The sequence below is a fragment of the Canis lupus genome, chromosome 21, assembly GCF_048164855.1.
Source record: "Canis lupus baileyi chromosome 21, mCanLup2.hap1, whole genome shotgun sequence".
NCBI lineage: Eukaryota > Metazoa > Chordata > Mammalia > Carnivora > Canidae > Canis > Canis lupus.
This window is the reverse complement of record NC_132858.1, coordinates 22,195,548-22,211,003: the sequence shown is the minus strand read 5'-3', so window position 1 is coordinate 22,211,003 and position 15,456 is coordinate 22,195,548. Positions and strand designations below refer to the sequence as shown.

At 43.0% G+C, this 15,456-nt stretch overlaps 1 protein-coding gene across 7 annotated transcripts in view; it reads right to left on the bottom strand.

Moving 5' to 3' along the window:
- KIAA1549L (KIAA1549 like) overlaps positions 1-15,456 on the bottom strand; it is a 267,032-nt gene that overhangs the window by 126,273 nt on the left and 125,303 nt on the right. For all 7 annotated transcript variants that reach the window (XM_072791077.1, XM_072791079.1, XM_072791078.1 and 4 more), the window contains exon 2: positions 994-1,338. In XM_072791077.1, coding sequence (XP_072647178.1) covers positions 994-1,338 — 345 coding nt within the window. The remainder of the gene's footprint in view (positions 1-993; positions 1,339-15,456) is intronic.

Sequence of the window (15,456 nt, the reverse complement as noted above, 5' to 3'; positions counted from 1 at the left end):
CAGGAGGGGATCGCTCGCTGCCCTCGTCTTGGGGAGCTGGCCTCTGGGGCACAGTGGACGGGGAGGCAGGATTCTGCACGGGCTGGAGGAAAGTGGGCGCCGAGGGAAAGTCTGCCGCTGTGCTGACTGATGCCCCAGAAAGGAGGGCTTGCCCTCCGCTGGCGGCTGTGGGGAGAGGCAGAGGAGAAGGCACCAACGAGGGAGACCTGTGATCCCCCAAAAGGACGGGCCCTTTGGAATTCTCTGGAGCTGCTGACAAATGTAGTGGGTGAGTGGGGTCGTTTGCAGTAGCAGGGGCTAGCTTTCTGCTGGTCGTTTCCACGGCCACTGATCCTGCAGTCTGGAAAAGTGAAGATACGGCCTCCTGGGTCACAGCTGCTGCTGCTTCACTCTCAGATGCCGCCAAAGACACCCCGCTGTGTGCTCCCTCAGCCACCCCAGCTTCCACTGGCCGGGGAGGTGTAGGCCTTGAAGCCACTTCCAGCACCGACCATGAGGGAGTTCCATCTGGAAGCCGAGGAAGACTTCCAGGTGCCAGGGGAGGGGGAGGCAGGTGGGCAGAGCTCAGAAACTCAGGTGTGGGGGAACTTGCTGAGTGAGGACCCTCGGCGGGAGGCAGCTTGGGCTGCTGCACTGTTGAGGGTCCAGAAAAACCGAGATGAGGGGTGCCTATCAAATCCTGGGTATTTTTGGCCGGAGCTTGGTTTATGCCCCCAGCAAACGGGTTTGGGGAATTAGCTATGCCCTGACCTGAAGAGGAGCCAGTTGGAGCTGTGTGTGCGAATAAGGGCACTCTGGTGGGTTGTTCGGCTAGTTTAGAAAAGATGATGGAATGAGGTGAGTTGGGAGCCAATGAAGAGGATGAACGTGGAGGGAGAAACGGGAGAATGTCTGATCTTGGGGAATGCCGGGCTGAAATGGAAGGAGTCCCTACCCACACTGGCTGAGATGGGGTCGAGGACAAGGCGGGGAGCATGCTGATGTGAGGCAAACCTGACTCGGAGGCTGCGTCTTTTCCCCCTTGAGGTCTCGGGTGGACCACAGACTCGCTGGAATCCTTGGAAGGCTCCAGGGGGGCGCTGTGGCCACTTCCTTGGAAAGGGGAAGCAGAGAAGTCCCCGTGAGCCCTAGCTCTGCGGTGCGTCTTGGGCGGAGGTGTTCGGGGGAACTGCAGCGCGCTGGTGTTGTCGGGGGACGGTCCCAGCACGCTCTGGACTCTGGCCACTGCCGAGGAAGACTGGACTTCTGAGAAAGGCCATGTTGGTGAAATCGGGAACACCTTCCCATGAGGAAATGACGCCGGGGTCGGGCTGGCTGTTATCTGGAGGTTGTCTGTTCCTGCAAAACAAAATACCACCGGTCAGGCCTCGGATAATCCTCAAGTGCCTGCTGTGGGAGGTCCTGGAGAGAAGGGGTGGCCCAGACGGGCACCTCTCCATCCCACAGCTGCGGCCCCCAGCACAGGACACTCAGTACACGTATTCAGGCAACGACGTGAGGACACAGATGCAAATGCCGCGGCTGCCCCACTGGGCAGGGCTGGTGAGCCACGGTCTCCGAGGAAGTGGTAGGTAAGCAAAGATGCAGAAGATACCTGTGTATCTTCAATCTTATTTCCATACCACCTACAAGGGCTGGACTGTGAAACTCACAGCCCAGGAAATCAGAGGTGAATGCGGCTACCTGCCGGGGCCTATGGCGCCCAGATAAACCTCATCCGAGAACCCAAACTGCAAAATGAAAGGACGGTGTCTCTGGATGCAAATGTCTTTTTACGCCACTAAGTCTTCCTCAGCCAAGTAACTGAGGTTGTCTATGCTTGCTTGGCAGCAGTGACATCTTTCTCTCTGAAAAATAAACTACTCACATCCAACTGAGGACTAGAGACATCTCACAAGACCCAGCGTCACTACAAGCACCCGCAGAGATGTCACACTGGCAGCACCCACAGTTCCTGAGTGAAGCTGCGGGGAGAAAGGCCAGGAGAGAGGGGCCCCCGAATGGGGAGCTCCTCGGGAAAGGAGGCAAGAACATAACTGAGCAGAGAGCTGGAAATTTCATGCCGGGAAAGAGAAAAAATCCTTCTTGACCATTCTCTCTTAGGTCCCCTTTCCATGGTTCTGCAGTGTTGATGGTATTCATGAGCCCAGAGGTGGCTAAGAGCCCTTAAAAGTCACATTTTAAATTAACAAAGAGAGAGAAAGTACCTCTAGAGCTTTCTCCATTATTACGGAAAAGCATTAGAACTATCTGACAGAAACAAACAAGCCAAGGGGAGCTGAAGTTGGAAAATCTGGTCTGAAGTGGAGTGAGGTGGGGAGGTGAAGATGGGTGATGTACAGGAGCAAATCTGTTTTAGAACAAGCACTCTGGCTATGGAGTGAAGAACAGAACAGACTGGGAAGGGGTGGGAATGGATGACAGGAGAGACCAGAAGGAACCTGTCATCTCCCCCAACCCCCTCACAGTGGTCCAGCCATGGGAGGACTGGAAAGCTGTGAAAAGGAGCTGAGCCATGGTAGAGGACTGAAATAGATCATCCGCTATGACCCCTTTCAATTCTCAGATACTGTAGTCCTTTAAATATGTTTGTGTATGTGTGGGGTGTTTTGGTAATGGCTGCAAATTCTCCTATACGCCTCCCATTAAGAGGTAAGGTCCACTCCCCTTGGAGATGAGGGGGATTGAGACCATTCAACCAATTACAGTATGGCAGAAGCAATGTCACGTGACTCCCAAGGCTACCATCACAAAGGGCCAGGCAGCTTCTACTTGGCCTCTTGGAAAGCTTGCTCTCTATATACTCCCTTTCTGAACATTACAAATATCACTCATCCAAACAATTCAAACAAACAAAAAACCACACACACACACATAAAAACACAAAAACAAAAAATAAATATCACTCATCCTAGGGATAAGCCAACAATGACTTCTGTTTGGATGGATCAAGAGACTGGTAATCTAAAGAATTTTAAAAGAAAGTAGCTTAAATGGTAAGAGATTTAAGGAGGTTCTGGATACAGAAAGATGGGGAGCAGAGATGGAGTCATTGGAAATAACTTGCTTATCAAGTTTGCGTAGAGTCCCATCAGGACTAAACTTAGCCTTGAACTGAAGGATCATTAACTAATGAAATACAAAACAGGTTAGGAGGTGCTTGGCCCGGTTTGGAAGCATAATGTTAGAAATGATGAGAACTGCCTCCCTAGTCTCCCCAGACCTTGAGCCCCAACTAAAAACACCAAGATGCATAATGATGGGTTGTTGGGGCCTCTGTCTTCCCAAAGCTCTTAGAGCTACTAGCATGTCATTCCCAGGGCTTGCACATAACACCAGACCAGTGCTGCTGTGCTCAAACTATTCCTGCTGCCTGGCCTCCAAACCTGAACCTCGCAAAAGCCCGCAGGTACATCAGGCTCCTCTGCTGCTTTTTCTCTGCCCTGAACGGCTCCCTTCAGTCCCGAGGGCTGTCAGGCCTCCGTCCAAGGCTGTTTTTATCCCAGACCCAACAGCAGAAATCCTCCTTTCCAAACTCATCAGAGTCTGCTACTTAAGAAATAGTCTCCGCTCAAGTTCAAGCCTCCCAATGCTGCCCTGGATCGCTTTCTTGTTTCCTTAAACTACTCCTGCAAAATGCAGCCATAGTCACAGTCCTTTCCCACACAGCATCTCCTTCCTCTGATGGCCAGAGACACTGAGGAGAAGGATGCCTTCCCACAGGCAGCCTGGGTCCCATTTCCAACCAGTCACAAAGCCATTCGCTTTGTCCCATTCACTGCCCACCAGCAGGTTTTCTTCATTGCAACACTCAAAGAAAAGCAAACCTGATCAACAGCAGCTCTTGAATCTAAGAAACTAAGATAACCAGTTAATAAGCAAGTATCCCAAACCCTTCTTCCTTGTATGGCAGAGAAAAATATCTACAGCTTTCTATCAGACTTCAGAGTCGTACGGCCTGGATTCCAACCCCACTCCCCCATTTGCTAGCTGTGTGATCCTGTTCAAGTTACTTAACCTTTCTGGGCTTCTCCCTCATTTGTAAAATGGAAACTATTCCAGTACCTACCTCTTGGTACCTACATTACCATTAAACTGTTTTAAGTATTAAAATGAGGTGATACAGGGGCACCTGGGTGGCTCAGTCAGTTGGGTGTCAGACTCTTGATTTCAGCTCAGGTCATGATCTCAGGGTCATGAGATTGAGCCCTGCATCAGTGCAGGATCTGCTAAAGTTTCTCTTTCCCTCCCTCTCCCTATGCTCACTCGCTCACTCTCTCTAAAATCAATCAACCAATCTTTAAAATGAGGTGACACATGTAAAGTCCTTAGAACAGTGCCTGGCACACAGTGCTCCCAAAACACCAGCTACTATTGATATTGTTGTTATCATTACTTGTGTAGCCCAGCATAGGCTCGGATGCATGCCAAGGCATCCTCAGAGACCCTGGATACTAAGTCACAAGTCAGAAATGCCTTGCGGCTCATGCACAGTCACAATCCCACACATCTATGGGTCCCCTTATAGTCTGCAGAATCTTTTCATACCCTCATCCCACCTTGTTCTTCATGGAACCTGTGAGGTAGAGGATAAAGGATATTACCCCCTATTTTACAAGTGAGCAAACCATGTCCCAGGGAGGTTAAATGCTGGCTTGGCCAGGGTCAGACTGAGAGCGACCCTACAGCTATGATTCAACCCCTCTGACTTCAGATCCAAAGCTCTCTGCTCCATGTGGGAAGGAGTAGGTCTTCCTCTGTCGCCGTCCTCCTGGAAGGACCCGGACAGGATGGTAGCCACCCCCATCTCCTGAGTGTGATGAGGAGTCTCTCTTTGGTGCTGCTTTGACAGACATTACTGAGCTAGCTCTAAACTCCCAAGACCTTGATTCCCAGACAGTAAAAAGAGATGACTCCAGCAGCATTGCAATGTTGAAGCATCATACCCATGGTTCTGAAATTTGGCATCTGGGACATTCTTCCTAACATGGTTTCTCCTGGGGCTTTCTCAATGTGCCAGTTAAACACAATCAGATTGCTGCTCCTTGAAGTGATGCCAGCAAATAGAAGGCTGTGTTTACTGCTTCAACAGAAGCTTTTTAACTACCGAAGCTCTTTCACAGTGATTTTCTTCTTTAAAAAACAAGTTTATCGCTCTCAAATCCTTTGTGAAACAGGTTTAAAAATAAAGTTGATTCCCCCCGTTAAGACAGTAGTAATACGTTTGCTCTTTCATTTTTGAAAGCCTCACTTTACATGATCATTACAGAAGATTTAGAAAGGATGGAAAAGTTGAAGCAAAAGAGTCCCATGTGTCCCTCAGCCCCCTCCACAGGCATGTCCCACCACATGGAGAAAACCACAGTGTGAAATGTGGAGTTATACTTCCACATTTCATTCTTGGAAGAGTTTTGGTTGATGTGCTTTTCAGACCTGTGATCACATTGCACATCCAACTTTGCACCTGCTTCTGGTCTTTTAACATTATTTTAAAGCATTTTTTTCATATTGGGGAAGGCTGCATATAGTACCCGCTAAGACACAGTATTATAATTTGTTTGCCTCTTGACTATCAAGATACAGGTTACTGGGCAGCCCGGGTGGCTCAGCGATTTAGCACTGCCTTTGGCCCAGGGCATGATCCTGGAGTCCCAGGATCGATTCCCGCATCGGGCTCCCTGCATGGAGCCTGCTTCTCCCTCTGCCTGTGTCTCTGCCTCTCTCTCTCTCTCTCTCTGTGTGTGTGTGTCTCTCATGAATAAATAAATAAAATCTTAAAAAAAAGATACAGGTTATTTATATATTTTCAGTATTATAAATAATAGCCTCCTCTCCTTCCAATTCTATCATCATAATTGCTGTACAGCAAGCGGGACAGATGTAATGGCCTCCTCTTATGGACAAAGGTCACCACACACATCTAACTCTAACACCATCTGTATCAGAAGTAAATCAATGGGGCTTCAGAGTCTCTCTCCTCCTCCTCCACTCTGCCATCATTCTGATCTTTCTGATAGGGTCATTTGTAAGTTTAAAAACCTTACCCCACTATGAGGCACCTGGGTGGCTCAGTCGATTAAGTATCCGACTCTTGATTTCAGCTCAGGTCATGATCTCAGGGTTGTGAAATAGAGCACCATTTGGGCTCTGTGCTGAGCATAGAGCCTGCTTGGGATCTTCCCTCTCCTTTTCCCACTGTCCTCCCCACTCTCACACCCTCTCTTCAAAACAAAACAAAAACAAACCAAAAAACACCTCACCCTAGTAGACAGCCTAAACTCAACCACAGAAAATACAATTAACCACCAATAACTAACTGATCCTCCCAAACAGGACAATCCTATCAGCAAACTTTTCCAAACCTTCCTATTCATTTTTACTAGTTCATTCTAACAGCCCTAAGGGGAGTTGAGACCATTTTAATCCATTAGTCAAGAAAGACAGGAGATGTAGGAATGAAAAGCAGTAATAGGGCCTTAGAAAGTTGTGCAAAAGGCATATTACTGGGCTTCACACCATGATGAAAAGTGTAAATGTAAACTGCTTCTAAGTGATAGGCCCATAATTAACACGTCATTGTTCCCACAACTCTCCATTTTTAGCTCTATTAGAGTACTTTTCCCTTTCTGCTGAGAATTAGAGCCAATAATCTCCCTTATTTGCTCAATCACTTAGCGATTTATCTTCCAAATCCTTTCTCAGATAGTCACTCTCTTACACAGATTAACAAGCTGTAAACCTTACCAGGAAGGTAGTCAAGTGTCCCCGGGGAGGGTATGGCACCTAGAAAAAGAGCAGCTGCCTTCACAGCCCACCTGCCTTGTTCCAGCTGTGTCAAGTTAGGCAAGTTACGGACCGGACCTCTCTGTGCCAGTTTCCTCCTCACACGATGTGGGCAGTAATAATCTCTGTCCCACAGGTCATCTTGAGGCCTAATGGCATGAACCCATGTACAACATTTGGAACACATCCTGGTACATGGTCAGCAGTTAATCTAAGTTGCTTATCACTATGGTCATCAAGGAGCACAAAATCTAATTAAGAGGTTTCAGAGTCAACGTCTTTTGTCTAAACTATGATAACAGTAAATTATTATACTCCCACTTTGTGGTCAGCTTATTCTAACTTCTCAGGAATAGTTCACACTTCTTACAATGAATCCCTTGTCTCCAGCTATAATTTTCCAATGAGTGCCTGGGTGATCCACCTGGCTTTCTTGGCATTAGTAATGCCTCACAGAGCCTCTGTGTTAGATTTCTCCCTGAAGTCTGCTTATTTCCACAAGCAAGCATGTGGTTTTTAAAATGACTTGCTCGGCATAGTTGCAAAGTAAACACTTTCCCATTAAGATTGCTTACAAACCTGACACGTGAAGCTCACTATAGCTAGAGCTGAGATGCTGAGAGGAGAAGGCAGAGACAGAGCAACAACTTCTCCTAATGTTCATGTTCTCATAATAAATAAATACACATATATAAATGGATAAATTTCACAAACAAAATTAGTCCAGAAATAAGAAACCTAAACAAATTAACATAAGAAAAAGAAGGTGCTATTGAAAAAGGCACCGGGAGCAGATATATTCATCTGAGTTCCCCCTAACTTTTAAAAAAACAAGGTAATGCTAACGTTATTAAACTAATTCAGGCCTTTGAGATCTATGAAAATGTTCCCGATTCATTTTATGAAACCAGTATTGCTTTAATATCAAGATCCAATAAAGATATATTAAGTAAACAAATAATAATCAAAATATGTAAATGAATGCAGGGCAGCCAAGCAAAAGTGTGTGGGGGGAGACAGAAAGATTGCAATAAAAGAAGTAGGGGATCCCTGGGTGGCTCAGTGATTTAGTGCCTGCCTTCAGCCCAGGGCGTGATCCTGGAGTCCCGGGATCGAGTCCCACATCAGGCTCCCTGCATGGAGCCTGCTTCTCCCTCTGCCTGTGTCTCTGCCTCTCTCTCTCTCTCTCTCTCTCTCTCTCTCTCTCAATGTCTCTCATGAATAAATAAATAAAATCTTAAAAAAAAAAAAAAAAGAAGTAGAAACCCATTTATACTCCAGGATCACATTTGTGCGATTCTATAAAAAATGCATGTGTATATATAATAACGAATTAGTTAATGCATAAATTATCAATAAATTAAAATGTATAAAGTCTGTGACAGTCAACACAACAGTCCACAAAGCATACATAGACAACAAGCAGTCCACAAAGCATACATAGACACAAAAAGAGAATGTTACTTAAGACTTTTCATTGCATTTAAGGTTCAAAGAGTATGATCCTAGGCCAAACTCTGCACTCTCAAATGTTTTCCTAAAGGTGATTATTTGCAGCCTCAACCTTACATTATCTACATTGTTATTCATGATAGGCAGAGACCTTTGCATTCACTTTGCATCTCACACAGTATTTTGTTAGGTTGAAAAGACAATAATCCTGTATTAAGGACATCCAATCAACCTGACAGTCTCTAAAACTGAGAATAAGCAAAGGTAGCCATGTTTCAACAACTGTTCCCACAAATATTGGTTCCATGTGACAATCTGAGGGGAAAAAAAGGTTTTGTATTCAAAAAAAGCTTAGGAAATCTCTTCCAGGAGATTCACAGTGCAGACAAGTACACCAAAGTCTCCAAAAGTCTTAAACAAAAGTTATATTTAATCTAGAAAATCCTCAAACTAGTTGACTGTGGAACTCTTTCTTTTTTGCGTGATACCAGCTAATATCCTAAGGAATCACTGCTCTGACGAATACCTTGAGGAAACTCTAACTTAAGATCATTTCAGAGTATAAAGTCCTTGCCCTTGTGCAATTTCAGATACAGAAAAACCAAAGGAGAACTTATGGGTGGACTAAATCCCTCATGAAATCTGAAAACATGTTCTCTGAAATTACATAGCTGACAAATTCTGCTCCGGTATGCTCGTTTCACTGCATATTTTATCAGACTTATTCAGAACTCTTCTACACACAAAAACAAAACAACAACAACAAAAAAACCCAACTCTTCTACAGATATTTATCACTTGAAAGAACATAAGGGTGAATACCAGGAAATCTGTAAAGTTCTGTATAACGAATGTAAGGAACTATCATTAAACTGGCTCTAATGTCTTCTTGGGCACTAAGCTGATTTAGGTAAAATGATAATATCAAAAATTTGATTGTTTCCCCCCCTGACTAGAGACATACAAGAAAAATGCTCCACTGGAAAGCCTGTGTGATACTTCATGGATACTGATGTTCTTTTTATAACTAAACTCTAAAAACCTGCAAGTATCTGTGTGGGGGCCAAGAAGCAGAATATGCTGCTCATATTAATAACAAGTATTATTATTAATCCTTAATTCATATTCATTGATGACTGATGTAGACATAAGTTTTACTACAGAAGTCTAACCTCATTAATAATGAATATCACCACTTCAGGATTTGTTAATTCAGATGCTTATAAAAAGAAATTATTGACCGATCCTATTAGGACTGAATAACAATTTAACTAACTTTAGGTAAAAAGGAAGAAAATATTTATTCTAAGTCAATAATTTTCAAACTCTTCAGAAGTGTCAAAACTCAAAAACATAGCCAACATGTTCAGAGCAAATAATTTTCATTAATAGTTTATTTGCTCTACTGTTTACATGTGATATCAAGATAGCATTTATTTTTTTAAAATTCTATAATTTAGAAGTTTCTGAGATTACATTTTCTTTTACTTGGTAGAAAGTAGTAGTAAGATCTATCTATATAAAGTTTAAATGTATTCCATAAATGGAAGTTTCTGTTCTATCTCCCAAAGCCTTGGTCTATCTAGTAATAACCCAAATCGTTAGACATAATTGTTCAGCACTGGCAATGGATTTTCCTTCATCCTCCTCGTCACCAGGACAATCTGAAGATAAATAACATACATTTCTATCTTCCACCTTGAATTGCTATTATTTTCACAGTAAATAATTGCTAGAACCATTGCCAGTGAACTAGTTGCATGTATTGTTGACTTCTTACAAATACCAAGAGAAATTAATTTTTTTTTTTGTGGCACATTGGTTGGATTATTAATTACTTGTAATTGAGCCTCAAATCCTGGCTCTTTTCAAAAGTAAAAATAATCAATGACAAACATGTCACTGTAGCATAATATAGCATATTATATAGCCCTCATTAAAATCTATTTTCTCTCAAACTGGATTGAAATATTGAATAATTTAACCTAAAACCTATTTCAGTAAAGGGAATTTGTTGGCTGAATTGCTTGTATGTACACATGTCTTTATTAAAAAATTTGAAGATTTCTATCAAGCAGTTCCCCTTTTCAAAACATCTAGCCTATTTAAGAATGGATTCCCCAAGAAAAGTGCTACATATTTGGAAATAAGTAATTTAAATCAGTGCAGGAACTATTGGGGAGAAAATAAAATTTAATAACAAAAGTAAAGATTATTTTATAGCTTTAATTGTAACCTTAGAGCATTTTAATAGTGCTGAACAATGAAACCAACTTTATAACGTCAGAGCAAGTAGAAAGCAAAAGACTAACTTTATTCTGTGAATCCATAAGTCAGAGAATGTTACAGCTCCTGGGCTTACGGCCACTTTACACAGGACAAAGTCAGAGCCAATCTTCTTGAAAAGCAATTAACAGAACAGATTAACACAAAGAGTCTCCACTATGTAGTCAACTCTGTTGTGATTTTATCTATGTCAATGAACTCAAAGATAAAATTAATGTATGATAATGATCATCCTCAGGGGAAGTAGTAGAAGCATCACACATGAGCCAGGAAATCTGGATTCTCACCACGGTTCTCCCACTGGCTCCCTTTTAGACTGAAGCAAATCACTTTGGGGGCCCCATGTTCATTGTCTGTAGCACAAGAATGTGCTACAAAATTAAGTCATTTATAAAACCCCATTAACTGTGGCATGGCTTAAGCCAAGAAATCGTTTTCAAATAGTTTTATCCTAACATGAATTAATCTTACCCAACAACAACAACAAAAAATTAGTCATGTCTTTTAAGTGTCTTTTAATCTCCAGGCTTTCCCCTCCATTCCTTTTATTTCCTTATACCATATCTGATGAAGAACCTATAGTTTCCAGTCTGGACTGGGCCCATGCATGCTCATGGTGCAATTGAACATGTTCCTCTATCCTCTGCATTTCCTGCAAAAGGACAGTTGGCTCCAGAAATGAAAGTATTTAAGTCCTCACTTTTATTAATTTATCGTATTTTAAAATGGAAGTAAATAACAATAGGAAAGCATTTAAATGTAGTCTGTATGAACCACACCCCCACTCTTTCTCATTCATCTACAGCACCACCCCTTTCCAAGGAAATAAGGAATAAAATGGATGGCCACGTTCTCTGAACACCAAGGATGCTCTTGACTGGAAAGCCAGCACTGGGTGCCTATGCATTAGAGATACAGATTTTATTCCAGGTCCAACCTTTGCAAAGGTTTTACATTTGTCTCCTTTATTTTAGACCTATAGCTTCCCTACCTACAGAGCTATTATACAGGGTGGCCTTGCCACAGGCAGACTGCCATCAGTAACTATTCCAGGAAGAAGCCTTTCAGCAAAAATAATAAAAATATGCTGCTTTAGAAGTTTAAGCCCATCTCTCCTGGAGACATGAACTCCAGAAGGCAACTTAAAAAGGCAACCAGCATGAAAGGCAGAAAGGAAGGGTTGTTTCCCAGCATCGTCGTCGAGGAAACAATTGTGCCACCAGCCATTACAGCTGCATCATCTGCAAAAATGAGTGCTCTGTAAGCAGAGCAGATGTTGCAAAGCTGTGTCATTTGTAAATATAGATAAGAAATGTAAACTGAAGATGTGACCTCACTCACTATCATATTTGAGGGTAACAGCAATTAGGAACATTGAATGTAATTTGAGCTGAGACTGCAAGGATCTTTTTTCCCAGTCCAAATATAACTGCAGAAAACATATTTTCAAAAAGTAAAATAACTCTCACTGTTGCCTGCCACCACACAGTTGCAAAGTGAGCCAGGCTAATTCTGAGGCTCCCAGACAAACATGGCTGATTCATCTTTGCTAAAAGAACTGTCGATTCTTCAGCCACAGGAGAAATTAAAGGCTGGATTGGATGGAGGTTGGAAAGTAAACAGAGTTTTTGTAAAAGAATGAATAATTGGGAAGAAAAGGGCAGATGAAGGCATTTGTTATTCTGTGCTTCAAAATTTCAAGAATTAGGAATAATGGCTTCACATATCCCATCTCTCTAAGGAAAGTGAGAAGAAGAAAAGATGTTAGACATCTGGGCTTCCATGTCTTGCTTAGAGATGGCTAATTGGTCACGTTTCAAAGGTCGATTGCCTCCATCTGATTGGCAGCGACTGCCTGAACTGTGGTGGAGGATTCTAAACACAGTCCTGGATCAACAGGGAAGCATGCTGGGCTCAATTAGCAATGTCTGCCATGGGTGCTGTACTTGTAGAATGACAGTGTCAGTAGACAGATATTTAGCACCCTGGGAAAGGTGATCTCTAAGGTTTCTCTCAGCCTACGTCCATTCATTTTCAGAAAATGAAACCAGGGCTGAGGGTGATTAAGTGACTTGCCCAAGGTCTAGCACTGGTTAAGTCTTGAATGAGAGGCTGCTCTTGGATTGCCTCTGACAGAGCTCTTTCCACCACCAGACATATTACTTTTCTGAAGCATCAACTGAGAGACAGGAGACAGAAAGTGAAATGAGGACAAGCAAAGGGAAGAGGCGAAAGTATGACCAATGAAGAACAGGAACAAATCAGGAGGATTAAAGAGAGATGGGCCAGGGAACAGAAGTCATTTCCAGGTATGCAAATCAGCTCTTTCCACACCTGGGGAATCGAAGACACTGATGATTTCCTCCTCACCACCCACCTGAGAGGACCTCATTGTATCACCTGCCCCACTCTATCCTTGAGCATCAGCTCTCACAGCTCTTGCTGAGCAGACTGCTAATTACGTGACTGTGGCTTCCTGGCCACAGATGCTTGGACCAGGAATGGATAACTGAACTTTTCTCCAGGAATTTGAAACTGGGACTCACAGACCTTATCATCCCATATTGGCTTCTTGACTAGGGAAGTGACGGAAGACAGAAAGCCATGTTTGGTGCTCACATATGCCACAAAAAAAAAAAAAAAAAAAAAAAAAAAAAAAAAAAAACACGCTGATTTGGAAAGAGGGAACAGAAAAGATGCAATGACCTCTGAGTGTGACCCTAATAAGAGAAACTAAGAGAGATTAGCTGCTCTGGTTCCACATTTTGGGCAGACTCAGCCATACTCCAAACCACTGGATTCCAGGAGATACCCTAGCATGCTTTCCAAAATATAAGCCTTTTTAGTTCAGATGCGTTCTGCTCCTTGCAAGCAAATATAATCCCTGATTAAGTCAATTAACCCCTGGCTGGTTTCTATTTTCTGAACATAGTAATACTGCTGTGGGAGAGGGGAAGATAAATGGTATTTTTATTAGGGGTTAAATGTTCTCAGGAAATCCAAAGCAATACACTAACACTTGCCTTTTATCCACTAAGTTAGGCATTCAGGCAATAATTAAACAAGATATCAGTTATTAAAATCTATTTTGATTACTAGCTCCACAAATGAACGTGAAACACATTTATGTTATTTATTTATTAACAGGCATTTCCTGCAAAACCACTCCTACAGTTTGGACTACAAAATCCTGAAAACATGGCATCCATTTGCTATTCACAAGTTACTAAAAATCCCAGATGGTAAAGCCTTTAAAATCAACTGCAGGAAAAATCAGTGTCTGTCTCCTGAGCAAGATTCTGAGGCTGTAAAATTGGCTGGTAGTGTGCAAAGAGTTCATAAAACTGTGATTAAGTAAAGCACCAGCAAGTGTTTAGGCAAAGCCTCTTCAAAGTCTACTCCATAGGCTCCTCTTACAAAAGCAAAATGATACCAAGTCAGAAGAAATCAACTTTTCTAAAAGACAATTCATTTTTGTAGCGATTGGATTTTCAGTGAAGTCCTACAAATCTGACACAGAAAATGAGAACAGTGAGGGGAAAATCCTCTGGAGATGTCACCAAGGCCAGCGCTGTCAACCAAGACCTGTAAACATAATGCAGTTGAAGGGTTGACCAGTTGGTGGCTTCCACCACGCCTTCTGGGAAACTAACTGTCCAGACTAGATTTTTCATTGTTTCATATTTTTTCAGTGATTTTGCATAAACTCTCAGTCTAGTTTTGCTGAGTTTATTCTTCTTCCAGTTTACTCTGAAACCATGTTTAATGTTTAAGCTCTAAGGAGATAAACCTCTGGTGTTTTCCAGATTGTAAATCTTTCAGTAAACCAGATGCCTCAAAAGAGATGGCTGGAACAGTGAGGAGCAGTTGGGTAGCTCACGCTGCAACACAACTCCACTTTCCAAGCAAGGCGCCCTTGTTATTGGCACAGAGAGAGCTGTAGCTTCATCTTCCTTTGTTATTTACCTCCTTGGACACCTGTCTGTCCAGATGCTTTAGACTGGGGTATGAATATGGAATAGTTGAGGATGTCTTGATTTCCATCTTCAGATAGAAGAGGGTCTTGTATAAGGTAAATGATCAATAAATAGTCATTGTGTCCGGCTGTGGAAGTCACCTTTTGGAACATCCGTCCAGCACACAGCCCCTTCTCTACAAAATACTCTCTCTTAAAAACTTTAAGTTGGTTCACTACCATCCCCTATCGCCAATCAGCCAAGTGAACACTGGCCCCAGGGGAAGTCAGTCACTTCTGGCCTTGCCGCAATCAGGTTGTCCCGAACCACAGAAGTGTTCAGTTGATCATGTGTGGGACACTGGGCTCCAAAATACCATGGGCCCAGAGAAACATAAAGGAGAGGACAGAGAGCAGCAGAGATGAGAGAATGTGTGGGGCAAAGGAAAAGGGATAGAAAGACAGACAGACAGAAGAGGAAGTTGGCCAGCCCTTGAGATGATGGTTCTTCTCCCACCAAGCCCAGCTGTATTCTCTCCTGGGATGTATCCTCTGCAGCCTTCCAGGAAAATCCTCATTTCTGATTCAGCATGTGTAAATGTTACTAGCAACCAAAGACTTGACCATCCAAAGCTTATGTACAATTGCCAACCACCACCACCCCCTCCACCTTGGTGAGAAAAAACTCTGACCCCTCCAGAATAAGATTCCATTTCTCTACCACAGAATCTTCTATTAAGCTGCAAAATACTTACTTTATTTACATTTTACTCATTTTTGTAGGCCCAAACATCTCATAACACTTGAAATTCACTTTTCCTTGAAGATGCTTGATAAGGTTTTATTATAAATCTAGAGACTGAAAGGAAAGCTTCCCAGCTGACACTTCGGACCACTGTGTGGGGAGAACCCAGGAGAAGGCACTGCTGAGGGCCTCTGTCCCTCATGTCCTGAGGTCAACTGCACCACATCATCAACGG